The sequence below is a fragment of the Meleagris gallopavo genome, chromosome 8 (genome assembly GCF_905368555.1).
Source record: "Meleagris gallopavo chromosome 8, MGAL_WU_HG_1.1, whole genome shotgun sequence".
Lineage (NCBI taxonomy): Eukaryota > Metazoa > Chordata > Aves > Galliformes > Phasianidae > Meleagris > Meleagris gallopavo.
This window is the reverse complement of record NC_139411.1, coordinates 15,395,585-15,423,356: the sequence shown is the minus strand read 5'-3', so window position 1 is coordinate 15,423,356 and position 27,772 is coordinate 15,395,585. Positions and strand designations below refer to the sequence as shown.

Below are 27,772 nucleotides of genomic sequence, written 5' to 3'. Positions count from 1 at the left end.
GTAACTCATTTGGGACAGCAGCAACCGTTCCTTGTATCAGTATGTTTACAAAGCTCTCAAACATAGTGGAGCCTCTACAGTGATCACTATGGATAGAACCTCCTGTAGTTATCATGTAGCACCTAAGAGCTCTGCCACTATTATTTATCTTTAGGCAGCACTGTTTCGTATAAAGCTCTAAAAACTGAGAAATACAAATACTTTCTCTTCTGTGTACTCTCTGTGAAAAATTCACAGAAGATTTAATGCCTAATAACATCAACAGGGCCGGATAAAGAAGGATTTAAGCTCCCGTTATCCTTTTTAATGAACTCGTGATGACAGTCCCAAAACAGACTATTAACCCAGAACTGAGAGAAAAACTGACATAATTTTACTTGTACAGACTAAAAGAGATAAACTGAAATGCTTTTACAGCCATCAGCAGCACAGTTTCCAGCTTCACCATAATACCTGCACATTCATCTATACTGGACAAATCAAGTGCACTCTTCTCCCATCCCCTATGCAAGAACACAGGGGGGAAGGGGGAAAGGCTTCTTCAGAGGCATTGCTGAGCTGAGGGGAAAAAAAGATTCTTCTCTAACTCAGTATGAATGACATTCAGCATGCTTGATTAGACACACCTTTGATTAGGTGCTGGAATAGAATTTAAGGAGTATCCAGTACACTGAAATTACCCTTAGCTCTATCTCTTTTTAAAAGAGGACTGATTTCCAAAGGCTCACTCATTTTTTAAGCCCCAATACATTTCTTGCAATGATTTTTAAAAATCATCATGTTAAAGTTACACATTACCTCATCAGTTCAGCTCTTTGCACATCAATATGCACGTACCTATCTAAATTGCTACTGTTTTCCAAAGCTGCTATTGAACTCCATGTATTCTGCAGAATAAAATTTTCAGTCTTGGATTTGTTCTCAAGTCAAGAACAACAAAAACCAAAGACAGGTTTGTTTTCAGTGCATACTTCTTTCTTTCAAACCTCACGAGAGATTCTATGATTGCTCTTCCCATATTTCATGCGTAGTGTATTTTCTTCACGATTTTAACACTGAGAATTTGTTCTGAAATCTGAAAAGCTCCCCGGATTCCCTTCACAGGCACAATCAGGCACTAAAGCACACAGAGCAGCTGCCCTCGGCTGAGGCCAGAAAGCCATTGTCTGCAACTTTCTGAAAGCAGAAGGTGAGTGCTGTGTGATTTATATTTAGAGCCGTAATCCTCACAATCCCCGCACGTAATCCTCCTCCTCAACAACGGGCTTCAAATGAAATCAAATCCAGGAGAAGCAAACAACTTCTGGCTTTAAAAGTAAAACCAAGCACATGCTTTTGCTTTCCTTCAGCCCTGCTAGAGTAAATGCAACAGCGGGGCTAAGCAGCTTCTCGCCAACAACTTCTGAGTAAGTTTAAGTTGGAGCGGCAGCGACCAAGTTATTACCCGCTACACGGCAGCACCGGGGCTGCCCGTTCAGAAGCTCCCTGCCACGGAAGACCCGTGGGGCCGCGCTGCTGCACAGAGCCGGGACGCCCGCCGGCGGCGCTCCGCGAACACGTACGAGCAGCCCCTCACCGGGGCTTTTATCTCTAAGGGAGCGGACCGCAACTATTCCCGAGCGGGGAAGCCTCGGCACCTGCCTGCCTGCCCGCCCGCCCACCCCGGCCTCCTTGCCCCCAGCAGCTCCCGGCGGGACGGGGCAGCGCTCCCCCCCGCAGCCGCAGCCGGGACGCGCCGAGGCGAGAGGAGCGGGGAGCGGGCCCCGAGCCCGGCCTCGCCCCTGGGCGGCGAATCCCTACCTGCCGGCATCCCGCCGCCACACGCAACGCGCCCTCCCCTCGATCGCCCTCATCTCCCGCTGCTATAGCTACGGGGAGCCGCGCCGGTAACCTCTCGCGAGAAGCGCCATCTTCCCGCGAGAGCCGCGGGCCGCGCCGGCGGCGGGGAGCCTCCTCTCGCGAGAGTGCAGACGGTCTGCTGTGTGGCCGCCTGTGCCCTAGCGCCTGTCTGTGGTGTTCGTCTTTCCCGCAGCCCGTGTTTCTCGGGGCAGGGCGGCCTAACTCAGCCTGTCCTAACGCGGCCCTGCAGCTGCGCCCGCAAGGATCGGAAGGCGGGCTGTAGCGATTCCATGTGCCTGTGGGGTGGCTGAACTCCAGGAAGCCGCGTCAGTGCCGAGGTGGCTGTGCTCTGGGCAGGTGCGGGCCTGGCCTGCTTGTTACTCAAAGCACCTTACTGTAGGATCAGCGCCTTGAGCCGCTGCAGTGGAGCTTGCTGGATAGAGCTGCCTGGATATAGATGTCTTCTTTTTGCCAGAGGCAAATTAAGCGTGCTTGCAGAGCGTGCGTAATTCCTAACGATTGCAAAGTGCGGTATGAGCGCTGTGGGACATGACTGTAGCTAAAGGGAACAGGCTGACACGGTCACATCTGCCAGAAGTTTGCATGGAATTCATGTCAGAGCTGGGCGTGCTCAGGTTAGAGCCATAGCATCACGTGTTCAGCACCACCTGTTTGGGCGATGCGGGCATAAATTAGATCTGTGAGAATTCGAAACGCTGTTTGAATAAATTTGTGGTTTGATTTACCGAATAGGTAATACTAGTATTTAGCTCACATTCCTTGGATTGCATTAGCTGCACTTTGCACTATGTAGTTTTCCTGTTACAAGTGCAGTGTGCTGGTAAAATACTGACTGTCAGGCAGCAGTCGTTTTGATGGTGCCCTGGAAACAAATTTCGAGCTCGCTGGAGCAAACAGCTGCTTTCCTATCAATTTAGGATTGTGCATATAAGAATAGGCTGAAGATGACTGGGGAGAATGTCCTTACCTTGGACAGCTATTACGTCCCTGTTAGTATTAAACAACCTCAATAATTCATTTATCTGACAATAACGTGAAGACATGAGGACTAACACTCTTTCCTTTGTGCCTTTGTATTTCAGTGTTCCCAAGGTCTCAGTGATACTGTAACAATCCCTGGAGGCATACCACCAGTTCTGTAAGTTGTGGAAGAAGTTCTTTTTGACCAGCTGTTGAGCCCTGTTTAACGTATAAGAAACGAGTTGTTGCCAGTGTTCTTTATTCAAAAGATGTATGTCTGTATGTCAGGATTACCAACTTCTGATAATTCAGGCTCATCTTTCAACAGTATACCAGATGTGTAAAATATGTTGGGACTACCTTCTGTTTTGCCCAGAGAAACACAGCATACTAGAACAATGTATATAGGTGCCTGCTCAACTGTTGTTTCTTCTGTGAACAATAGAATGGTCTGCAGCTGCTGCAGTGACATTTCTATCACTACTAAAATAATACAAAAATTATTTATGCATTTAGAAGGATACTTATTTACTCTTCGTGACTTTCCTACTCCATTTCAGTCTTTTGCTTCGGGAATCAAGCCAACTATATTAGGAGAGAGAGCAAATAAGAAAGGCCTCAACCCTCTCCTGGGGACCAGAGATAATTAAGAGAAACATTTAGAGAGAGTAGATATAATGAAGCCCTGAATCCATGCTAGCTTCAAGCCCATTATAATATGACTGTTTTTATAATAGAATATGGAAGTAATTATTCATCTGACTCATTCATCCAGGCACTGTGGAGTTAGACTAAAGCACTCTTCAGTGTAATTGAATTTGTACAGCATCTGTGAGCAAGGAGTTCCTGTGCAATATGGCCCATAGGTTGTCCTTAGGCTGGTCAGCAGAAAGTTCTTTTTTTTTTTTTTTTTTTTTGTTCCTTATCCTTCCAGGGACCACTTTGTTTTTCCTGTGGTGAGCAATGTATAATAAGATTGATGCTTAAGCAGGAACTTCCCCTGGTAAGAAAGGGAGGTCTACAGATTCCTTATTTACCCTTTCTATGGTGGGATGTTTTGCAGAAAATGCTTTGCAGTGCAGGGAGTTGTTTATTAGATAGCCTTTTTCAGTGCTCTTAGTGCCTTCCTTGTACTGTTTCTTCTCTTCAGCTCCAAATGCAGGGACCAGGAATGAAACAGCAGTGCTGCCCATGGCTCGTGTCTGAGCCAGAGAAGAAGTTTAGATGTTTGCCAGTCTTTCATAATATTGTCATGTCTTCCCTGTCCAGATTTCCAAGAAATAAATGTTTCTGGTAAGCCCTATTACAAGAGGAAAGAAGAAAAACTATTTTGGTTTGGCACTAAGAGAAGAACTTATAACCATAAATTAATTTCTCCTTATTTCATGCATGTATTTGTTCACTGTAGCCTTTTGAAAATGTTCATTATAATTCTGGCTGCAACTATACCTCTAATATTTTGCTACTTGTAAAAGACAGTGGTCATTATCTGCCTTTTTTTTTTTCTTTTTTTTTTTTTTGTGCCAGTTCTGTCTGAAAGTAGATTCCATGGAACTTTTTTTAAATGAAAAACTGAAACTAAAAATATTTGCACAATTTTGTTATTATTAATCAAATAATGAGAACAAAAAGAAAAGGAACTTGCAGTTTTTTTTTTAAAGAGTTGGAAAATGTACATTGAGAGTTTTGATATGAAATGTGATGGCTGCTCCAAAAGTAATACCTCCTATTTTATTATGTTGGCCCACAACATCAGAGGCAGATGTTGGTGGAATGGCAGTAGAGGCTGAACCTTCCCTGCAACATTCTGCTACGTTTTGTTGCTGTGCGACAGATGGCAGCAGAGGGGCAGTCTGACAAAATAGTGTCTAACATGGAAGCACTCCTGAAGGAAAGGTGTGTCATGAGATTCCTTCACGCAGCAAAAATGGCGCCCCTTGATGCTCAGTGACACTTGTTGAATGTTTATGGAGACCAAGCAGTGGATGTAGCACAGCCAGGCAGTGGCTTGTGTGTTTCAGCAGTGGCAGCAGCAACATGAAAGACAAGCCATAAAATGCATGGCTAATGGTGGTGACTATGCTGAAAAGTCGTGTTTTGTAGCTGAGAATTTGCTCTATCACGCAGTGTTATTGTCCTTTTTGTGTCTGTTGTAGTTTCCACAGAAATAAATTGGAGGCATCACTTTTGGAATGACCTTTGTAAGTGATGTTTCTAGAACATTTAATTGAAAATTTAAATGAGAGCTTTTATGTGAGATTTTTTTTTAAGCTGACAATGGTTACCTTTAGGAGCATTCCTTCGGAGTATTTTGTGTAGTCCTCTTCCCTTTGCTGCATGTGTTAGCACAGTATGTATCAAAGCAAGAACTTAGACTCATGAGAGTATCGTTTAAGCTATACTGCAAACAGAAGATGATCATCAGGGAGATGATAACACTTCCTGTGTGATTAATACATAGAGAGCAAGAGGTGTAGCACAGAGGCACAGCTAATTAATTACACTAGCTGAAGATACTTTTACTAATAGATATACGATGCCATGAATATAATTAAATATCTTAAATCCCACATTCTCAGCAGCTCAGAAAAGTTATAAGGTTCCACAAAAACCCAGTTCTGCCTGCATCTGCAAATTTTGCTTATCTGTGGTCCTGGTCAGGCACATGTCCAAGACATGTTGAACAACTTGTTTTAATTAGTCAGTAAGCTGCAATTTGAGGAATTTGGCATAGATTAAATTGCACATAAACATATTAATGTGCTCTGAGCTAGCAGTCTGGCTTGCAAACTTGTCTAATACGTATCCAAGAGGAGTTAGCATACAAGCTGCTGTTGATGGGCAGCTGTGAACTCCGTAAGTTGCCAGAGAAGTGCTCATACCAGCTTGCTGTGCCAAGGAGCAGTCCTTTGGATGTGGGATGTTTGCCAGGTGGTCACACCTGTGGCAGTCTGTCTTCTGTGGAAAAGAACATAAACTTTTGTCAGGGCAAACTAAGTAGGAGGAAAAAAAAGTCTTTAGTGCAATGAATGTTCAAGCTTTGCACCAGGAGACAGTACTCCATGTGTGGAGACTAGGGCTATGTACAAACATGTTTTCTCCATAACAGAACAATTGGTTTTGTGCCTGCCTGTCTGATGCTAGCCCTGTTGTAGAAGAGATGTGAATATCTATAAATGTATACATACCATTTATATGTGTGCAAAATGAATATATAACATTTTGTATATTGTAAAATGAATATATTTTATGTGTTCATAGTATGAATAAAGAAAACAAGTCAAACAAGACGAAGCCATATTCTACTAATAGCTAGAAACTGTTCTAACCTTTGTTTCTGAGAGCCACTAAGCCTAATGACAAAGCCATCTCCTCTAAATGCTCTATCAATAACAACATAAAATATAATTCTCAGATGTTAGTTGTATTAATTATATTCTCATCACCACTAAGGATGAGCTGCTTAAATGAGGCAGTCTGTGATGAGATGGGAAGCCTTTGATTAGGGAATATGTTGCAGTCAAATGGAAGAATTTCTGCAGAAAACGGAAAAGCATACCAACTGTGCCACTACCTGTCTTACAGTTTTCAGGTATAACTTCAGACAGGATTTTGATACGTATTTATGGGTAGTAATATTGAGATTTGTTCAACTCCTTTCTGTTGTACTAAATACAGGGAGTACTTTTTTACATGTTTTCAGTATGGCTTGGATGATTCTTCATCATACAAGTCTCACTACATGAAGGAAGCATTTCAGAGCTTGGAAACAAGAGGATAATACTGAAAATACCTAAAAAATGTCAGAAGATATTTGTTCTAAAATTGAACGTCACAAAATTGTAACCAATCTTTCTTTCCATGGGTCAGCCCCTCTCCGTTAAATTCTTTTTTGGCTGCTGTTCCATGGAATATAAGTTTAATGTCTGACGTGATTGTATCCTGCCTTTACAAGAGATTGGGAACAATATTTTGTTAGGTTCTTTTTATCTGTGACCGCTATGATCCTGCTTAAAAGCAGATGGCTGAGTTTCCGTTTGCAGCTTCTAGTTTGTGGGAGGAATCCAATGTAATTAAATCTTAGAAAATCCTCTTATTCACAATATAAGTAAATATCTGACAGAGGCGATTCCCCTGAGTCTACATCATAGCCCAAGGAAAACAAAGAGCAGAAGCAGCTACTAACATTCTCTTAAATATTTGAACATTTTGGACAGACTTCTGCCCTGATTTCATTTGCTGCAAGTCTCATTGAAATTAACAGAGTTGTGCCAATGATTTTTGAGACAGAATTTGGATTACTGATTCTTCTCACTCTTAACATTAAATTGGATAATGATTGAAGTAGCATATAAATTGCACTATGTAAACAGAAAGATGGTAGTTGTCTGAATTGTACAAAATGTAATGTTAGATTTCCCATTTTGTACCAGAAGCAAAAGCACATAAATTCCACTTAATGGGATTTGAGGTTGAAAGTGTACTGGCAAAAAAAGAGCTGTATGCCTCATTAAGCAGATTTACCAAAACTGAAGGATCCTCTTAGCTTACAAGTATGAATATTAGTAATGATAGCAATATTAGTGATAATTTGTAATTATACAATACTAATTCCAAGCATGTTGCAACTTCTTATCCCCATTTAGGGTTTGGAATAATGAGGCACACAGAGAAAAACTCTTGTCCAACAGTATATTATGAACCAAAGAGAGTTTCAGAAGTGTATCTAGTCCTTTGACCTACTGGTGGATGTTGGCCCCTTGTATGAAGGAACTTTGAAAACACACCGCCAGAGAGCACTGTGCTGTTTCTGCAATTCTTACCTTTCCCTGCATTTTTATTTAGTCTTTCTTTTTTAATCTTTTCAACTCAAACTTCAAGTACTGTGTAAGACGAGGTCGTAATCTTCTCCAGAGGAAATAAACATGACCTTATTGCTTTTAAATGTATTCACTAAACTGAGTTCCAAATACATCTTTATCATTAAGTAAGACATATAGTAAACTTTAGCAGAATGTTTAGGAAACTACTCATTCATCACTTCTGCAGCCTGATGTTGTTAGCATAATTTTTAAGAAATTTCCAGGTAGCCCTGGCTGTAGCCATTTAGAGGAGAGGAACAAAGCCATCCTTGCAGCTACATAAACAATAAAAAACATACACTATTATAGGGATTTCTCATCGAGGAGGAAAAAAATCCTAAACAAGAAATATTTCAGTGGAAACTGTACCTGCAAATAAGTTTTCTAGCCCTGCTTGTAAGAGGAAATGTTGATCCAAAGAATTCAGCAGGACGAGGAGCTGCAAACCAGTCTCTGTGCAGGCTAAGCCAGGATACAGTGTTGAAAGTGCCGTGTGTGTCATGTGTCAAAGTGCAAATATCCATGAAACAAAGCATTCGGTGAAGACAACCAGTGTTCTTCATTTGTTTTTCACAGTGCCTGGCTTTCTTCCTGTGTGTGTTGCATTGATACAATTGTTACAAGAAATTGAATCCATTCTGAAGCATGTTGAATAAGTGTTGCACTGTGGTGGCTGTCAAAGTTTTTCTGTTGTAATAAAGACTTCTTATTGCTTGATCTGTAACTATAGACAAGTGATCTCACTTGAAAGTGCCTCTGTTGTCTTCCAGCCTTCTTGTTCTAAGTGAAGAAAACAGCTATTGCTTATGATACGCTTTGGGAGAACTGGGGTATTTCAGATGACGCTGCAATACTGTAATCTGTCTGTTACATCAAGAGACTCAGTTGCTACTTTATCTCCGATGCTGTTACTTGTATCATTTCCTCTCAAACACATCATTCCTCACCACCCAAGGTCTTTATGCAACTCACCAGGATGTATGTATACCTTCGTGCCTTGATCTATACCTGCCTGTCTTATGACTGTCCCAGACCTTTCTTCTCACGCTAACAGCCTTGTTGTGAGACTGAATCTTTTGTTAGTGCTAATCCTCAAGTTGATTCAGTGGCATTTTTAAAGAGAAAAAGCAGAATTTTTTAATTTCATCTTGGTGTTTTATTACTTGTGAATATATGACAAATTTATTATGAAGCAGACAGACAGTATTTGGCATTGCTAAACAGAAAACAAACTCCTAATTTTGCCCTTCTATGCCCCGGTGAATAAAAAACTCCTTTCCCTCAAACTGTTTCTGACATGGATTAACACCAAAGCAAGCATTAAGCTTAGAAGTCACCAGGAACTTGTTGGGGCTACGGGCAAAAAAAAAGAAAGGACTCACAGGACTAGAGTTGCACTTTTCAGCTCCTTTCTACCATCTTGCAAATAGAAAGGGCTAAGAAAAAAAAAAGAAGGACTTTGGGGTAGGGATTTACAGCTCTTCTGTTTCACCACTTCTTGGCACATTGATGTCGGTATGGTACTCAGAGGACTCTCCTGAAGGCATCCAAGGTATTGGGGTTCTGTTGAAGGAGGGTCTGTTTCTGAAATTTTGATTATATAACACAATAGATTCTGGAAGCAAAGGGCAAATATCAAACTGAGGCACTTTGAAGGTCATCCGTTTGGCTGCTTTCTCATAACCCCCATATGGCATGGCAGTCCTGGCAAAGGAGAAACAATGGACTTAGTGCAGAGAACATAGGTAAATGAGGGGATTTAGAAAATAAAGAATTAAATACATTGAGATGGTACATTTTACTGCTGTTGCAATTAACTACCAAATCCTGCTCAAGAGCATACATATCTATTGTCTATGTGCTTAAAAAAAAAAAAAAAAAAAAAAAAACACAACAAAAACGGGAAGCAAATCCTCTCTGCTCCTGTGCACTTCTTTAATTTCTGCTGCATAAGCCTCTGTAAAACCATACAGCTTTGACACCTGAAGATATCCTTTACGTTCTGGAGGCAGAGGATGTGTTACTGCAGAAAAGACTGGGGCTTGTTATTTCCTAGGTACTGATGTTTTAAAGCTACAAAAGTAAGTGCAAACCATAGAGAGGTTAACATAAGATTGTTGCTGCACTAGAGATAGCAACAATCTATTAAACTTTCAATTCACTACAAACTTTCAGTTCTTACCAGAAGCAGCAGGAAGATCCTGATTCTCATCTGAAGTACTGGCAAGTATATGGCTTCTGATATTGAGTTTTTTTTCTGAACTCTTGAACTTTAAATAGCTACAGTAATAAGCAGTGGCATGCCAAATGTGAGGAGAAAGAAAGGGAAATAGTATTAAAGTCCTCTTATCCTGCTACCTAGGTCTATAAACTGAATTAAAATCTCTAGTTCTTAGTGTATCTTCTCTTTAAAGGCCTCCAATTTTTTCACCCACAGGAGACTGCAATTAGTAAAATGACATGCAACTAATACTAATTTACATTGCATAACACAGGAGAACCATGCCCCAAACTATTGTGGTTGTTATTTTCGTTCAAAGTAAATGGAATTCTATATCCCAGAAGACTTACCTGTTAAAAGACTTGTAATGGGGGAAATCAGCTTTGGGACTATATGATAGTAAGTCAATGGTCAATTGACTTTTGTCCTCAGGGCTGATACCCATTGCTCGTTCCCAGGGGGAGATGTAAGTTTTAAGCAGAGGTTTTTTGCCTCCTGATTTTCCATCTGTAAACAGATGAAAGTAAAACCATCTAATTAGATGACAAGTGCCCCAAATACCACACCTTTCTTGCTATTGAAAATCTATCTTGCCATTGAAGCTGAGGCACCCAGAATGTATGGTTAGATTTCTCTATGAGCTACTTCTGTCCCTTTCCACAAAATCAGATGTATCAGTCTAAGAGCCACTTACCCAGGAATTTGTTTTAAAGCACAGTGTTGAAATATTTGAAAGCTATATTTTCATTGTTCCCTCTGGATGCTCAAAACCCTCACCTCTTTCTCTATTTCAGGGAAAATTCTTGGGAAAGACAAAATGCTATCTAGTTTCACAGATTTCTTTCTCAGAGGGATATCCAGAAGTACAAAAGCCAGATTTGATATAAAATGGACATTCTTCCAGGATGTAAATGGAAAACCTTGGATTTTACAAGTCACCCAAAGTAGTTGGTCTCTTATGGTACCTATTCACAGTTCCCAAGCAAATTTGCTTTTTGTTGTTAAAATGCCATTAGAACTGTTAAAATAATTACTTCATCTGCTGATTTTCATGCAAGGGATTTGATTCTGGAGCCTTCCGGTGAAACTCAGTGGAAGATAAAAATACATCAGGACTAAAATCAGTGGAAGATATTCTGCCTCATAGAGATATTGCTTTAAGTGATGATAAGTAGATAACATTTAGAAATATTGCTGTTTCTTTCTTAATTTTACCCAAAACGTGCTGTTCATTCAGGTGAAGACCTTATTTTGAAGTTAGGATTGATATACTCAAGGCTGACGTGTCAGGTCAGTTTACTGAGCTAAAAGAGCTACTCTTACTGTCTCCGGTAGTGTTCAACGTGAAACCCTTCAAAGGAAAGGTCTTAGCTCATGCTCTACAGGCATATTGCTTACTAACCTTAAATACTCAGGATTTTCTCATCATTTCTTTGGTTCAATCAAGGCAGGTATTTCTGCTTTTTGTTTATAATGAGCAACATGGAAACACTCAATCAAAACATCTCAAACTTTGCAGTGCAATACAGGTTTTTTTTTAGTCAATTTCATTTACTTGTCTCTAAGAGTAAGACTCCCCCAAGCTCTGATACCTTTATCTATTTCTTGCTCTTGCAGAGAGATACTTGCCTTTCTCAGTACCGTGACCTCCTTCTCCAGCACTTCCAGCAGATTTTTCTGCATGCTCCCCTTCGCTGTTTCCAGGACCTCCTTTACTTCCAGGCCTAGGAGGAACGGTGGAGTAGTGCTGCTTACTGGAGCCATGCTGCCCTGCTGTCACTCCTCCTACCATCCGCCCGTGGCCATAACCATGAGCATCTTCTCCATAATGCCCTCCTGATGGGATGAACCTCTGAAAATGATCCTAGGGCAAGAGAAAAGAGAGTAGAATTTTGTGTTACAGGAGATTGGTTACTCACACTTGCAGGATTCAATCACAGAATGCAAACCCCTGACTCCCGGGGTTCTAACCAGCCTTGTCCTGATTACAAAACCAATGGCAGAACTTAGTGTGAGTTATTCTCTTTATTCAGTTTAGAAGCAGTTTTAGCAACATGGACAACTGAAGGACACTTTCAAATGGGCGGTTCTGTGTACTGTCCCCAGCAGTAATCTATATCAAATACAGAAGGAAATAACAGCTTTTGCCAGAGAAGGTAAAACTTCAAACAGAGACACTGTTCAAGTTGTGGAAAAGCAAAATGGACAAGAGATGGAAATTGTTTCGTGTGGGAGCTAAGCATTAGAAAGCACAACAGCAGCAGGATACCTGTGGCAATACAAAAGTCTGACAGATAACCGCCAGTATGGCTGTTTTCCATATATATGAAAGTTGGCATGGGGAGGTATTTATACATTGAGATTTAAACTAAAGAGCTAGAAGCCTGGTTTATGTCTTTTCTGTTGGAGTAGAGGATAGGCTACAAGTATGCAAACATACCAGAAATAAAGCTGAAGGTTACTGAATCTGTCATTCCTTATGCTGCAGTTCTGCTTCATGGGCAGTCCTTGGGAGACAAAAGTGTTGATCTGAGAGCTCCCAAGGGGTTAAGTTTTTCTCAGGGCTCTTACACCTAGTACAGTTTAGCAAAAAGCAGCTTTCCAGGCTGTAAACAGGCTTCCAAGGCCAGCTGTTCGGTCATCTAAAAATAGATGAGAAGTAAAAACCTCACAAGGCTCTAGGCAGAAGAATTATCTAACCCTCTGCTCCGTGCGTCTCCGGGAACAGTGTCCAGGGTTTCACAGCAGGTCACCAGGCTGCAACCCAGGCAGGGAGCCAGCTGCAGGCTGAAGTGGCAGAGCTGGTGCCCCCAGGGCCTTTAGGGACTGTCCGTCCTTCTCCTAGCTGTAGGGAATTCCCTTTTTAGGAACAGAGTAGATAATGTTCCCCTGAATGTCAGGAAGCACTGAGAAGGGAGAGGATTGTGAATGTGAAGCTTAAGCTGTACACAGGATCTAGCAGGGCAATCTGTTCAATTATGTGTGGGAGCTATGTAACTGTAAAAAGGCAAGCTGAAACAAGGATTTTTTTTTTTTTTTTTTTTTTTTTTTTTTTGAGGGGTAGGGGTCAGAATGAGGTTACTCTCAAAAGCTTAATAGATATGGAAGATTAATACTTCTACTGATATGCTCCATAATTTCAAAGCAGGATTTTCCTTCAAGTTTCACCGACGCTGCATGCCCTTCCTCAGAATTAAATGCTTATTTTTCTTTTCCTGTGCTAACTTACATTCACTTTTCTGGGGAAAAGAAGAAGAGAAAAAAGGAGAGAAAAGAGGGGGGAAAAAAGGGTCAGAAAGAATTAGGAGTATAAGGACAACCTGAACCACAGTAAAATGAGCTTATTTGAGTTTGTGCACAACAGCAGTATTTGGTGTGACCAGGAATGGGCATCATTGCCATCTTGTGTTATTATAAATTGCAGTATTACCACTAAACAGAAGTGAAATTTTCTGAAACACAAAGTCTGCCTCAGGAAAGCCACAGTTAAATCCTACTTATCTGCAAATTAAATTAGTTTGATGAGTCTCAGCCTACTTTGTGATTCTTCACTGACCCATTAGGAAAACATCCTGTGTTCAGGAGATGTAACCATTCAGATAGGAAAGACCCATTTTCCATGTAATACCCCAACTCTACTCACCTACTAGAATAAATTGTTTTCTTTACTTCTGGCTACCACAATGGACTATCTTAAATCAAATTTATAGGAAAATGTATTATATAATAGAAGGCAAAGGCGATCTATCTTTTTGAAATCTTGAGTTCTGGAGCAGAGCTTTGACATAGACAAAGTTTAGTAAGTGCAGCTTGGTCTCTGGTCAGGGTGTTCAGAGAGAATTATGGCTTTCATTTGGGTGAAATGCATGGCTTGTGCCATTGGTAGCAACTTGCATATTCAAGATGCACATTCACATCATAAAAGTCACCTCGCAGGGTTCACTGATCCTGTTGGTGGAAGTTCCAGGAGAAAAGCCCAAGAGTGTCAATTGAGAAGGCTGATAAACCTTTTCTCTTGGCCCTGGGGACAGATCACAGTCCTTCTGTGCTGTGGTGTGGCTAACTCTGTTTGAGTGTTGCAGGAGGTAGGAAACTGTCCCAGTCCTTATGCATCCCTAGATTTGCCCTAAGAAAAGAACAGTTGTGGAAACTTCATGTGATGCACAGTCTCCTGGCTCACCTAAACAATTTGTGCTCGTGTCTTTGAAGCCCCTAGCACTAGCGGGAGTCTGATTCTGCAGGCTGAGTGCCTGGATCAAATTAATTCTGAATTCTCTAGGACTGCTGCATGTGTCTCGTGAAAAATAGATGATGAAAGATGATCCAGCTAATGGAGCTGAGATCTCTAAGTATCTCAATGCCCTGACGTCACTGCAGGCAGTCCCCGGGAGGAGACACCGTGTGCTTCCCGTCAATTCCTTGCTGTGCCCTAAAGAGAATGATTGAGGCCAACATATGTGTTTCTATTTCCACCTCAGTGATAAAGAGCTTCCCAAAGACTTGATGCCTATGTGGTTACTAACACTTCTGAAGTTACTGTGACTATGTCCTCTCAGTAGCAGCCACTCCAATGTTCCTTTATGGTAGGATGGCTGATTTAAAATTTAGACGCTTGTATATGAGAGTAGGGATCACTGGATAAGATTGCCTGATGTTTTTATGAAAACATAGGGTAAAGGGGTGTCTGCCAGTCCTTAATTTGGTTTTGCAAAGCCTTAAGCCTGTGATTCACTTTTTATAAAAGGATGAATATAAAAAGTAAACTCAGTGTTAAAGTATCTTAAGCTGTTTTAATTTTTTAATCGTGTTCCCCCAAGAGGCAGTTATGTTGGTTCAGCTCCTGCTTTCTATTTCCAGCTCTATTTCTGACTTGCTTTTTAACTTTATGCAAATAATTTTTCACTTCACTGTCTGATTTTACCCATCTAAATTATGTTAGTTTATATTTAATGCTACATATTTTTTTAAATATCTTATTTATGTGTTTTTTATCATCCTTTCTACATATTCTCTGTGGATGAAAGCAATTGAGTTTCTGAATTTCTGAATTTCTGTCTAAACTTTTCTCACAGTGCTCCAACAAACTGCTGTGGAGAAACAATGCGTCTTCCTCTCTGCCTTTCTACTCTTTCCATGCCAATTACCTCTTGAACAAGAAATTATCAGAGTTCATGTTCACTCTTATATAGTTTAGGAATTAATGGGGACTCTAAGTCTTCCTTTAGGTCTTCTGCACCAATCCAATTCCAGCATAGCAAGCCTCATTTTATTATAAAAGTTATATCTCAACTGGCTCACTCCACTCATGTCACACCCTTGGAGTTTTTTATCTCTCAGCTTATTCAGTAAGATTTGTCGAAGGGGTTTAATATTCCCAGCAGAACAGACTTCTAAAAAGAGTGTTTTTCCTAATATTTTCACTTAAAACCTACCTCCAGTGATCTTCTTTGGCATTCCACTAAGTACATACATTAAAAAGCGAAGAGAGCCAACAGTTTATGCTTGTGACACAAGCCAAGTAGCTGCATGGTCACTCTCCTGTTCTTCCACCCTTATACTTTCCTTGAAATGTTATATAATGTTTGTCCGTTTCACATGTGAGATCTGTGAGGCAGGCTGTTAGTGTATTTTTGTCTGCTGTGATGCACCATTTTAGGCATTGTAACATAATCATTTCCATTTTCTACCTGTCACTTCTTCTTACTCCACTGGGTTCTTGTTAAGCTGCAAAAGAAATACAGAACAGTAATCCAGTTCTTTAACCCTTTTTCAATTCCTATGTTTTGTTTCACCTTTGGTATCTTAGCTGATCTGAAGAGACCTCCTGACTTGAAGTCCAGCAGAAACTACCTGCCCACACATGTTCAGCTTGTCTTCACACAGACATTGCCAAGATGTGGGAACTGCCTTGACTATAACTAATGGGCTGTGCTGAGAGTATATTAAGGTGGGTTTTTATGTTTGTGGGTATTCTTTTTTTTTCAGATGCATTACAACTGATAATTGTCTACACAGATATTGGTTATTCCACCCCACAAATGGTTCAAATTTAAGATGTGGTAGGCAAAACTGAAACAGCAAAAAAGTAGACACAAATCACATCCTTCTCTAAGACATATTTTCCACATATCGCCCAAATCAGACCACAAATTTTGACTTGCAGAAAAACTGTTTTTAAGGGGTCTCACTGGAAGAGATATCATAACAGCAACATCCAAAAAGCATAACCATGGTTTTGTTTTCAAAACAAAGTTCCCATCTAATGATACCAAGAAGGTCTTTCATAAAGTTTCTGAAAGCAGAGGTGGGACTTTGTAAAGAGTAAGGGTAAAAATAAGCGGGGCTGCAGGGCTAAAAAGTGTAGTTTCAATTGATGTTGATGTATTTGAGGACAAAAATATAAATATTATGATGTGGAGAAAAGGTCTGTGAACTGCTGTTCTAATTCCGAGCAGAAAAGTGCAATTTAGGAGATCCAGAGGTAGGACTGAGACCCTCTCTGTCTCAGTTTCATTTTTAAAATAATGAATGAAGTATTTTCTTCCTGTAGTGACTTGACAAATGTTATGGCAATCGAGCACATAGCTAACTAGAATTTTGCAGTGTTCTGTAGTAAATAACTAACTGCACCTTGCAACTCCACAGTGAGGTTGATAATATTCTCTAAGACTTGGAATGAATCGTAGTTCCTGCACATCTCCAGTATGGTACCAAACAGGGAGAACATGACAAGAGCTCTCCCTGTTTGTCAGGATGTCAGTGTGCTAAAAATGTCAAGCTCAGTTCTTGCTAAAAACATCCCTATATACTGTATATTTTCAAGAGAAGAGGCACAATATTGAGGACTGATGCACAGTAGGTAAAGCATTTCATTATGCTCACGTTGGTAATGTTCAACCCTTTTGACTGTGGTAGTAGCTACAGTTTGTCTTTAGCTGGATGCATGGACATGTAGCAGTGATAAGAGGGAGAATGACATGTTCTCTTTTACATGGGCTATCTGAAATTCATGCCCATGCAATATGTATGTTTTATCTGCTAGAAATAAGGAGAGTGATCTGATTGCCCTGTGTGGTTGTTTGAGTGGATGAGGAAAAGGAGGTGGAGGATGGAAGCAGGAGAGTGGATCAATGACATGACTGCTGAGATCTTTCGCCTTGTGAGGAAGGTTTATGGCCATAGCACAGGCTGTTCTGGAAACCCTTATATGGTTTGGATTTATTTTTAATAACCTTTCACTTTGTCTTGTTTTTATATTACATTACCTTGCTGTTAATCTTTTTTTCTGAAGGGAATGAAATCATCTGTACTCCATTCCAACCCTTTCTTGCTTTGCTTTGATGAGTGTTTCCTGGGAACTTTCTAAGACCGTTAAGAAATCCGTGATAAAAAAACAAAAAAACACAGCACCAGCTTTAAATCCCTTCATAACTTGAAGGCAAAATAACTACTCAGGGATGAGTAGCAAAGAACATGAAAATTAGCTGGGTGGAGGAAGTGACTGGTAATAGTAGTAGGTATTCTCTACTCTGTTGTTATCTTCCTCTCACTGTTCCTTTTCATTTAACCCTTCTTTTAATCCTCCTTGGAGCAAAGCCAGGAGCAAGAAAGAAAGGGACCAGATTGCTAATCAAATAGTGCAATCAGAAGGTTTTTTTGATAAAGTGATTTGATGCAGAGGTCAGGCATTTTCCTGATGGCTTGGAAGATAACAGTGAGGCCACAGATCTGCTGCCTTTATCTAGCTGCCTGATAGCAACCAACCCTCTGAGGGGATGGCTCTGTTGTTGAGATCACTCAGGTTTTCTTCTTGCTGCTCTGGCTGCCAGCTGAGGTGCTAATTTGTGCTGGCTGTGATGATTAGAACAGTCATCTACAAAGGCAATGGATGCGGTCTGGCAGAGTCCTTGCACAAAGTGCACAGGGCAGCCAGCAAATGGTAACAATTATGTTTGTGGTCCTATTAAAATGGCCTCAGACAAGGGCAGTATGGCAGATTGAAGTCTTCCTGCACTGACCAACAGAGATTTGTTACTTGCTCTGTCAGTGTAGAGAAAAGGTAGCCCTGAAAGCAAATCATAGAGGATTTTAACGCGGAGTACCAGCTGCTCTTTGGAGACCCTACCATTGTTCCCATAGCAAAGCCATGAAGAAAATCCTAGCCTTCTTAAGGCCTTGTCTAATTCCCAAATACATTTCTCCACAGCAAATTTACTCAAAGAGCAGAAGAGTATGGATGTTCTTTCAGAATAAAGGTAGAGGTTCACTGCAGAAAGGGTATGGAATGAATGTCAGATTAATGAATAAACTTACTGAAAAAATAAAAACAGTTAAAAGAGAATTAGTGATTGTCATCAGCCTTTGTAGTGTAAGTCTTGGAGAGACCCAGTATTTCTGTTAACTTCAGTACCTCTGTTTTTGCAAATCCAATTCTGAGCTAGTTTATCACAACTCATGTTGTATACTCATGCTGTATTTCTCTGATTGGAGACCCCTGTGTGACAGTTTCAAATTTTTGCACATTTGGACTTCAGTCTTTTCATTCCCTCACCTTATTTTCTCACTCCTCCTGCCATCCTCACTGCAGCAACCCTCATATTCTGACATAGGAACTTGGCCCTCAATACATTCTAGGAGCTCTGGGATTGCTGAGTATTTATAAAAACAGCTTGCATTTCTCTAGGATTTCCATCTGCAGAGTCCAGAGTTCAACACACTGTTCATTCTCACATCTTTTCTAAGAGAGCTGATTGAACTGCCTTAAGGCACCAAGAGGTGAAGAAACTGCCACAGTTCAGCAGCATGATATATTTTTGCTGTATCTCTCATCTGTCATCCATGATCTATAATCCACATAATACTGTGACAATGTTAATGATTCTTTTCAGACATCTTTCCACATCCTGCTTCCCAGATTGTCAGTTTTGGGAGTCAAATACAAAGATTTACTAGCTGCTTTTGAAAATATCAGAGAGCTAAATAAAAGTGTTTTTTTTTTTTTTAATTATTATTATTATTATTATTATTATTTTGGTTGAACATTTTCTTCAGCTTGACTTTCATCTTTTGCTCAAGTTTTCCAAGACTGGAAAACAGATGCCACAAAGGGACAAAATTGTACCACCAAGTAAAGCTTAAAGAGCATCAGAAGATAAGATGCTGCATCCAAATGTTGTTTTACTGAATTCCTAACATTATGTAAAAGGAGAGTTTCCTCTTGTAAGAGTTTTCAATATCTTCAGAAGACTTTACTTCAGGCAAGTAACTGAAGAAAGGTTAAATGAAAGAACTAACTCATGGGGAAGAGGAAAAAAGGCATTGTATCTAATAGGAAGACACACTAGAAAAAAGCCCTTCATAGCTTCCAGCAAATAAACTGAATAAATTGCAATGTCATCTTGGAAATTTCTATCTGAATTTTCATTTATGGAATTTTGTGCAGAAGCAAGAAGGGTACTGTGCCCTGTAGGAGGAATAAAATTGTATCCAAGGCTAAAAATAGAACCTCACCCACTGTTGCTGAAGTCAGACTCGACTGGATCACTTCCATCTTGCAAAGAGAAAAGGGGATGGGTACAGCACCCTGTGCAGTTCTGAATGCCTGATAAACATACAGTCCTCCCTCGTCACTCAGTACTGTGTTTTCCCATGCTGCTGTTTGCATGATACCAAACTATTCACAGAAGAAAACTAAAGCTGCTGCCAAAAGAAACAAACAGGAGGGGAATCAACTCTTTGAAAGGGTTGATAACTGCAGGACAGGGGGAAATGGTTTTAAGTTGAGGGAGGGAAGATTTAGGTTGGATAATCAGGGGCCAGAGGGAAATTCTTTACAGAGAGAGTGGTGAGGTGCTGGAACAGGCTGCCAGAGAGGCTATGGATGCCCCGTCCCTGGAGGTGTTCAAGGCCAGATTGGATGGGGCCCTGGGCAGCCTGGTATAGTATTAAATGGGGAGGTTGGTGGCCCTGCATGTGGCAGGGGGGTTGGAGATTCATGATCCTTGAGATCCCTTCCAACTCTGTCCATTCTGTGATTCTGTGATTCTGTGAAACAAAAAACATGTGTTCATCTAATTTGTTTGGGTTTTTTTTCCTGCACTTCTTTGCCCGTATGCATAGAGGCAGAAAGAAAAGAGCTTGTGAACCTTCTGTTCCTGTTCCCCCTTGATGCACAGAACAGCTTTGCAGTTTTAATTTCCAACCTACCACAGAATTGTCAGAGAAGGCATCGGGGTTATTCTCATAAATGAACTTCTCCACCCTCAGTTGACGTAATTTGAACATCTTGGATCCTTTGTTAGTGAGGAGAGAAAGTTCTTCCAGCATCACATCTCTGGGGATGCTGATCTTCTTCCCCAGGTTCAGCTTGGTCACCTCTTGCGGCATGACTACAAAACATACAAATGGGACATGTTAAGAAGTGCTCTGCTCCAGGTCTCTTGTATGTTGCTTCAAAGCAGCCAAGTTCTCATCTAAATTAACTTTTTTAGGAAACTTTCATTTAAACATTATCTTGAAATCGTGGCAAGATTTAATGATGTTATTGTATCTTTTTGTTCATTTGTTCTAAGGGGAATTTTTAAAAGGCAAAATGATTGAACTTCTCTTCAAGACTTATGCTGATAACTAGGTAACTTGTTTTCCATGTAATTTCGTACCACCAATTCTCTGTCAAAGTTATGGATTCAAACATTTTCAGTATAAAAGTCTTCCATAAATGCAGCTAGAGTCCTCCATCCGGAACCAAGCAACTTTACTTATGTTTGATTTTTTTTTCCCCTATTCTTATTATTATTAAGCAAGGATTGAACCACTTATCTGCCTCAGTTTCTCATTCACAACAAAATAAATCTTCATCATTAAACTGGTATAACATTGGTTATTAATATATTAATATTAATAGATGTTCTCTAGAGAAATTTCCTTTTTTTTTAGCAAGCCAGTTCTATATGACACTGTTTTCTAGAACAGGAGGAAATGCCCTTTAACTGGAAGTTGGATTTTAACTTACTCGTTTACTTCATTACAAGATTGGGGAAAAATAGAGAAATAAATACATGTACCCTAATACAGAAGTTTCTACAGTCCTTTTGGGGACCTGAAGGAAGTGGCAGCACTGAATTACTACTTTTCCAAACCTCCAAAAGCATTCCCCATGCTGTTAAAAGTAAAGAGATTATGTCAGTTAAATGCCACCTACTCAATATTCATGTTTTCTGTAAAAAGAAAAGTGTCCTGAGTTACATTCTTTCTGCTGTTACCCCCACTGAGAGAAATTGTCTTTTTCCACAAATAAATGCTGGAATCAAAGGAATTATCTCACAAAGAGGAAAAATAAATTAGAGGCAAAGATTCTAAGAAAGAGATTAACATGGAATATAAGTAAGACACTGCAGCATCAATGCCTGGAAAAGATAATATTCTCTTTCCATTCACATAGGTACTGTGTATATGAAGTGCTTAAGAGGAAGTTACAAAATATGTTGTGATTGAAGACTCAGCTTTAATAATATCTGGGGCCTTGCCTCCTCCTATGTTCAATGCGTATCTTGCCATAGGATTTCAGTCATGTAGAGTGTGAAATTTTGAAAGCTGAAATTCAGGTTGAGATCCAAGCAATTCTCATGTGTGCAGTTTTGCATATCTTACCTTCGTGTGTCAGCTTCCCAATGAGTTTAGTGGGCTTTTTCCTTTTAAGAGGAGCAGGAGTCCCTGCAAGGGGCATTCCCACAAAGAGTTCTCTGCTTTGCTCTAAATACACAAGGAAATGGAGAATGAAACACTGGAAAGGTATCTTTTGCCTATCTTTTAGTTGCCATCTACAGTTAAGAGACACATGGTCTTCATTTCACACACAGGTTCTATTCTGTCCCATCTGCATGAAGGAGCAGAATATTATGGTATTCTTTGGAGACGTTGCATTAGGACACAAAATACAGCAACAGGTCACAGCAGAAGCATTGCAACAACACCACATAGCAATTTCCATCCAAAATAGACATTATAGTTGCAATGTGGCAGTCTCCCAGCACAGATGTGCCACAGTGGTACTCTGTTACCTTGTTGTGCTGCAGTAACAAAGAATCAGTTTGAAAAATTGCTTTGTCATAACATGCTATAATACCATGCAGTTATCGTTTGGAGGTTATATATGTTTTTGGCTAAAGATATTCAGTCTGTCCATGGGTTATCTGGGAGCATTTTGAATAAAGTGCCAGTTTGGTTTGGATGTTCTGACAGTTTTATGATGATTAGAATATTCAGAAGCCCACTATACCACAATTCCTGCAAAACAAACAAACGAAAAACCCTATGTCATTCTGATTTGTTGCAGGAGGGATGGAGAAAGAAGGCACAGGCAAACCTATTAAAGCAAAACTTGTTTGTCCAAGTTGTTTGAAGTCAGTTGCGCCTTTATCTTATGTATTGATCTTATCATGTATCATTTTGGAGGTGGGAGGAGAGGCAAAGGGAAATTTCGTCTTGTACCCTATTTTCCATCTTTGTCCCCAGATGGGATAAAAGTACTTTAAAGTCAGGGAAAGCTCAGAGAAATCTCAGTAATTCCACTTCAGGCAGCTTCAGTCTCTCTTGGGGGTTATCACACATAACATAGCATGACATAAGTAGGTCTAATATCTTGCCTTACTTTAGCACTGTTAGTGCCCAAACAACAGCATACAGGGAGACATCCTCATATAATGCAGTGCAGTGGAAATATAAACAGGTAACGATCCATTGGCTTCAGCAAGAGAATGTAGCAACTGATCATCTCTGTCCTTGCAGCTTTACTTGCTTAAAATTTCAGAGCAGAAGACACTGAACTATGAGATATATTTATATAACTATATATATAGTTATATATATAAACTAGCAAGCAAAGAAGTAGCTCCAGGAGTTTGCGCACTGCCCTTGTTGTGCTTGAGACATTTTTATTTTCCATGTATTTTGCAGTTTTATTCCACCGTTGCTCCTTTTGCAACACGATTTTCCTGTGATGAGGTGGCAACAATAACTGAAAGCCCAGCCCCATTAAGCCAGCTCCAATCATATTGCCAGATACTCTCTCAGATTATTTGTTTTCCTCTCTGATTTCCAAGCTTTTCTCTTTACTGAGATGCTGCCAGTGTAGTTCACATTGTAGAAGAGCCCACCCAGGCATATTCCCTAAGCAAATGTGAGCAGGTGCAGCCATAAAGCACGCGCTGCACATTCTCCTCGAGCAGGCGGACATCTGCTTGGCTATATAAAAGAAGGAGGTCTTATTTGACAGGAAAGGGGCAATATTGCCAAGAGTTAGGAGTTGGAAGGTTACAGCCCATCTAATGGGCCACAAGACTGGCAAAACAGAGGGAAATCGTCTGCATGCCCCAAATGTGGATTTCTTGGGGCAAGACAGGAAGGGTTGGCACCGTTAGGGAGCTGTGCCCCTCCAGCACATTAATTCCCAAGGAACAGCCTGTCCCTTTCTGCTGTCCCTCATTGATCCATCAGGACTGAGGAGTGAAAAACCTTCCACATGGAATGAGTTTAGCATAGGGAAAGTGGCAGCAGTCTTCAGTATTGGCAGGGCCCAAATCCACACCGTGACTACTGCTCTTCCTGCTACCCCATCATGGGATGCTGCTGGAGCCTCAGTCCTCATCTTCCCTGCTATCCCATACATAAACAATGGGCCACAATTACTCTTTTCTCCCTTGAGCAATTGTTCTGCCTTTTCCTGCACGACTCTTTGCAGCAGTCATTTGGTTGTTTTTGCTACAAACCAAACTAATCATAACCCTCTCCAGCCCCTACTCTAAATTATTTTTTTTTCCAGGTCAACTCACCTCAGGCTTGCAGTGCCACGTTCAGATCAGCTCATGCACCTGCCCCACAGCTCAGCAGTGGGCCGTATCCTCCCAGCCTGTCTGTGGATACTGCTGGGGAGGCTCGTCCAGCAGCCCCACTCACCCAGGGTGCCTCCTGGGTGCAGGCAAGCTCTGCCCAGCACAAAGTGCTGATGCAGAGTGCTGTGAATTTGACTCTTGAAGTCTGTCTGCACAGGCATCCTGAGGTTATTAATAACTGACAGCTCAGAGTGCAGAGTCTCAGATAGCACCGCCACAAGCCCTGAGGAGAGGGGAAAGGAAAAGGTTGCTCCTTGGGCCTCCTGCAGTCCCTGCTGCAGTACTTAGGAAGGACAGGCCTCACTCCTTCTCTTCTGTTCAAATCAATATGCCATTCCTCTTCTTCCCTTCCTTCTATTGCATTTTAGTAATAGCTTCTCAATATCCTTTTTCTCAGTAAGGCCTCAAAAAAACAATCTGAGGTCATGCTCTTCTTTACATCCTTCCTCCCCTCCCCTCTCCATCATTAAATTCAACCTCCTCTAGGCTCTTATATATAACTTTTAAAATGCCAGGCATTCAAATAATACATCAGAAAGCATAGAAATAAAATAATCATATGCATGAAATAAGAAGTAGTGCAAAGTCTAGAGAGCTACTTAGAGAGACTTAGGAAGTAGCTTGTGCAATGTGTGTGGGAAACCCAGAAGAATCAAACTGCAAGGAAACTCATTTCCTGATTCATGGAAGAAATAAGGTTGGTTGCCTGCACATTGTGTAGCTCTGTGTATGCAAATTACTCTTCTCTTTTAGCTCCTGCTTGCTCCTTCTGAGGCAACTCTACCTGTTCCCCCATAACCATTTGGCTTCTCCTTCTAGGATGGAGAGAATGTATCTCATCCTACTAGGTTACCCAAAGGTGTACACACCTTTCAGATTTCATGTAAGGCAGAAATCCTACCGAAAATGTTGTCTCCTCCATTTCACATCAGATCAGAACAACCTGTCCAGTAAATAAACCTACAATCTAGTGGGGGAAAAGCAACACAGCATTGTTTGTAGTAGATAGTCTTCAGCATGCAGAATTGCAAGTAAAATTGATATTGTCAGGATATGGGCACTTCTTTGCACAGCAGTTCCTTCATGTACCAAGTGAGTACAGAACTTCCCAAAGTGATCAGTGTGTTGAAAAGCACAAAGCATTAAGACTGCTGTAACCTTTATCTGTGAGGAGGAAGTAGAGACCTATGGGCACATCTGGCAATCTCCTAGCCTAAATTTTCCCATTTTCCCCTCACTTTTATCCACATCACCCATGTGTGTACCTCACATTGTGCCTATAGCACAGCACTTAATCTTCTCCATTCACATCTGGAGTAACACGTAACGCTTTGCTATAAGCTTCCCACTGTCCAGACAAGTGTTGCATTCTTCACTGAAACAAGCAGATACACCAGAATGAGCCATGGGGGCCTATTTCTTTTTGATAATCAACTAATGAATGTGATTTATACTATGGGGCACAAAGCTGAGAAATGCAGCTACCACTATTTGGCACCTTCTTGCTGCTGCTGAGACAATGTTAACTCAACCTCATCTCTACGTGCTTCTAGCAACTGTTTTCAGGCCATTTTATAGCTAATGCATGATTTTTCCAGTCATCTCCAGTGCTTTCATGTGCACAAATTATACCTTCAGGAGACCAAAATCCTCTATCTCCATCCCAAGATGCTAGAGACAAGTGAAGTTAGGGGCAAAGCAAATATGGTGAGATGTGGGACCTAAGAGCGCAGCTGGAACCTGCACTGAACAGAGCTAGAGCCTTGAACATATGCGGAATGTAAGAGGGGATTTGTCTTATTAGTATGGCATCAGGATTTGTAGGGCGATTTGGATAAAGCATTCTTGTGTCTGACACTTAACCACCAAGGCACATCTTTAACTGAGATTCTCACCTCCTACTCTGTCTTCAGATAAAACTATATGTCTCCATTTTCAGTTGCCAGGCTGAGAACTAAATCCTGCTCCTTCCTTCTCTCTACGCAGTTTCTCTGGGAAATAGAAATATGTAGTTCAGTGATCTAGAAGCATCTTCAGTAGGCTTAGCAGAGACTGCACTTGTGATCTGCCATGTTGCCAGATTCAGCAGCTTAGTGGATTTTTCCACTGGTGCTATTATTCCAGTCTGATAGATTCCTATCTCTGCTTTCAGTGATAGGATGAAAACAATGTAGATAATAAGTAGTGTAGGGCTCTACTCGAGCCTCAAAGTTTTGAATCACTAGAAGACTTGCTTGATGAGTTGCACGGGTGTTTTTTGTCTCTCTTTTTGTTTGTTTTTCATTTGTGTTTTTGTTTGTTTCTTTGTTTGTTTTGTTGTTGTTGCTTTTTCCCCTTCCTGGATTGTGGTGAGATTTGGGGGCTAAATTCAGTCCTTGCTTGAATATGGAGTTTTCACGTAGGTCAGCAAGGATAGTATGTTTCCTGCCTCCAGGACATTGCAGCACTTCAGGGAGGAGTTTTTAATCATACAAGGAACTGCCTGTATGTCACTGTAGCCACCTCCCTCTTTCCAAATATACCTCAGGAACAGCCTGCACAAAGCATTGCTTTCTCTGTCCAGTATATTCAACATTCATTTTTGTGCTGAGTTCCCATGTGCCTAATTTCAAATTATCTAACTTCTAATTGTTGATGTCTGTGAAATCATTTCAAGAGCAGCAGATGAGATCTGTCTCCTTAGGTAGCGGTAGATGGACATAAGTAAGAGCCAGTCCTCGGCAGGGCTGTCTCCCGAGCAGATTTTGACTATGTGAAAGACTGGCAAGCAGAGTTTGTCTGACAAATAGCCTTCACTGTTTTAATTTTCCAGGGATACAGAGTGGCTTTCTCTGTATCCTTTCTCCTTTCTCTCCCTGGAGCCCAGGACTAGAACACACTGAAAATATTCATAAGCAGCAGATTTCAATGTAATTTGATCTGTTCTAGAAGAAGTTGCAAAACATTCAGGTTGGTTTTTGGGGAGGGAGGTTTTTTTTTGTTTGTTTTGAAATACATCTTTTTATTTTATTTTATTTGGTAGTTTAAAATATGTATTATATGCTTAATCTCTCCCAATTTTACGTAGACTTGACTTGTCAGTATTTTGTTGTAGCAACACAACAGGACAAATAGTTAACACCAGGCTCTCTCCTGCCACTACGTGGGCTAAATGCATGATGAGATTTAGGGCTGGGACAGAAATATGTAGGATTTGATCACAGTGCTGGAGTGGGTGTTAGAATAGCTGGCGTAACTGTGGGGTGTTCCTTGCTGGGCAGCCTGTTTGTCTGCATGCTCCACGTGCTGCAACCCAGGAATGCCCTCCGTGCTGCATCAGGCCTCTCACTGCCAAAACTCCCTGGTATGAGGCTGGTCTTCTCCTCTGGCGTGTGGTACTAAGAAATATCATATGTGATGCCAAAACAGGATAGATTAGGAGGGAAGGATTTCCTAAGATTTTACACCCGCCAGATTTAACACCACATCAGGTGAATGCCAGAACTCCAGATAATTTGGAAAAGAACAGTGGCAACATCTAGTGGCCATTAAAGCTATAGGTCTGTACTGCCAGCAAATATTCTTCATATATTCTGCATACGTGCCTGGCGTGCACTTTGCTGGACACTTCTCCTTCCAACTAGAACGATTGTTTGGAGGCAGGTATCCCTACTAAGCACCTTAGTTCTTTTTGTTTCAAAATGCTGAGTAGCACACTGTAGTCCACGTTCATCCCTAGCCTTCTGTGTAGCTGTTCAGTAATCCTTTGGCTTTGCTTTGGGTCAGTAAACTCATAGCTGGCTCCCCCTCCACATTTGAAAGTCTGTTTTTCTGGCTCCTTCTGACATGACCTGCTGTGAGAAGAAATGACTCTCACTTGAGAAGGTTATTTAAGGGAATTTAATCAGAGCCCTGAACACAGCAACTGTCCTGCAATGTGCTAAACCATCTGGAATAGCTCATAATCCTACTATGTCAGCTTTATTAAGCAAAACAAGATG

At 40.9% G+C, this 27,772-nt stretch overlaps 2 protein-coding genes and 1 long non-coding RNA gene across 8 annotated transcripts in view; 1 reads left to right on the top strand and 2 right to left on the bottom strand.

Annotated features, from left to right (window-relative positions):
* Positions 1 to 1,955, bottom strand: part of USP54 (ubiquitin specific peptidase 54) — a 97,807-nt gene extending 95,852 nt beyond the window's left edge. For 2 of the 4 annotated variants that reach the window (XM_085229910.1, XM_085229908.1), the window contains exon 1: positions 1,801 to 1,955. The gene's annotated coding sequence lies outside the window, so the exon portion shown is untranslated. The remainder of the gene's footprint in view (positions 1 to 1,800) is intronic. The other 2 variants (XM_085229909.1, XM_085229911.1) reach the window with 1 other exon arrangement.
* LOC104911950 (uncharacterized) lies at positions 1,947 to 8,436 on the top strand. 2 transcript variants are annotated; one of them, XR_014884881.1, is made up of 3 exons: positions 1,947 to 2,196; positions 2,943 to 2,998; positions 3,971 to 8,436. It is a non-coding gene; the product is annotated as an uncharacterized LOC104911950 (long non-coding RNA). The 2 variants fall into 2 exon arrangements; XR_794297.4 differs by having other exon boundaries at positions 2,943 to 8,436.
* A 379-nt stretch (positions 8,437 to 8,815) lies between these two features.
* MYOZ1 (myozenin 1) lies at positions 8,816 to 23,929 on the bottom strand. 2 transcript variants are annotated; one of them, XM_010714389.3, is made up of 6 exons: positions 23,733 to 23,929; positions 21,553 to 21,654; positions 20,110 to 20,291; positions 11,533 to 11,767; positions 10,254 to 10,410; positions 8,816 to 9,386 (listed from the first exon to the last, which is right to left on the bottom strand). In XM_010714389.3, exons 2-6 carry the CDS (start codon positions 21,626 to 21,628, stop codon positions 9,155 to 9,157), a joined length of 882 nt encoding a protein of 293 aa, XP_010712691.1. In that variant the 5' UTR covers positions 21,629 to 21,654; positions 23,733 to 23,929; the 3' UTR covers positions 8,816 to 9,154. The 2 variants fall into 2 exon arrangements, with proteins under 2 accessions (XP_010712691.1, XP_010712692.1); XM_010714390.3 differs by lacking the exon at positions 21,553 to 21,654 and having other exon boundaries at positions 23,733 to 23,928.
* Positions 23,930 to 27,772: the final 3,843 nt, after the last annotated feature.

What these genes read in the sequence shown, in the direction of transcription:
- MYOZ1 (XM_010714389.3), bottom strand. Translation starts at nt 21,628, where the DNA reads ATGCCCCTTGCAGGGACTCCTGCTCCTCTTAAAAGGAAAAAGCCCACT. An exon ending in TGGGAAGCTGACACACGAAG is followed by an intron (nt 20,292 to 21,552) that starts GTAAGATATGCA and finishes TATGTTTTGTAG; the next exon opens with TCATGCCGCAAGAGGTGACC. An exon ending in CCTTCTCTGACAATTCTGTG is followed by an intron (nt 11,768 to 20,109) that starts GTAGGTTGGAAA and finishes CTCTTGCCCTAG; the next exon opens with GATCATTTTCAGAGGTTCAT.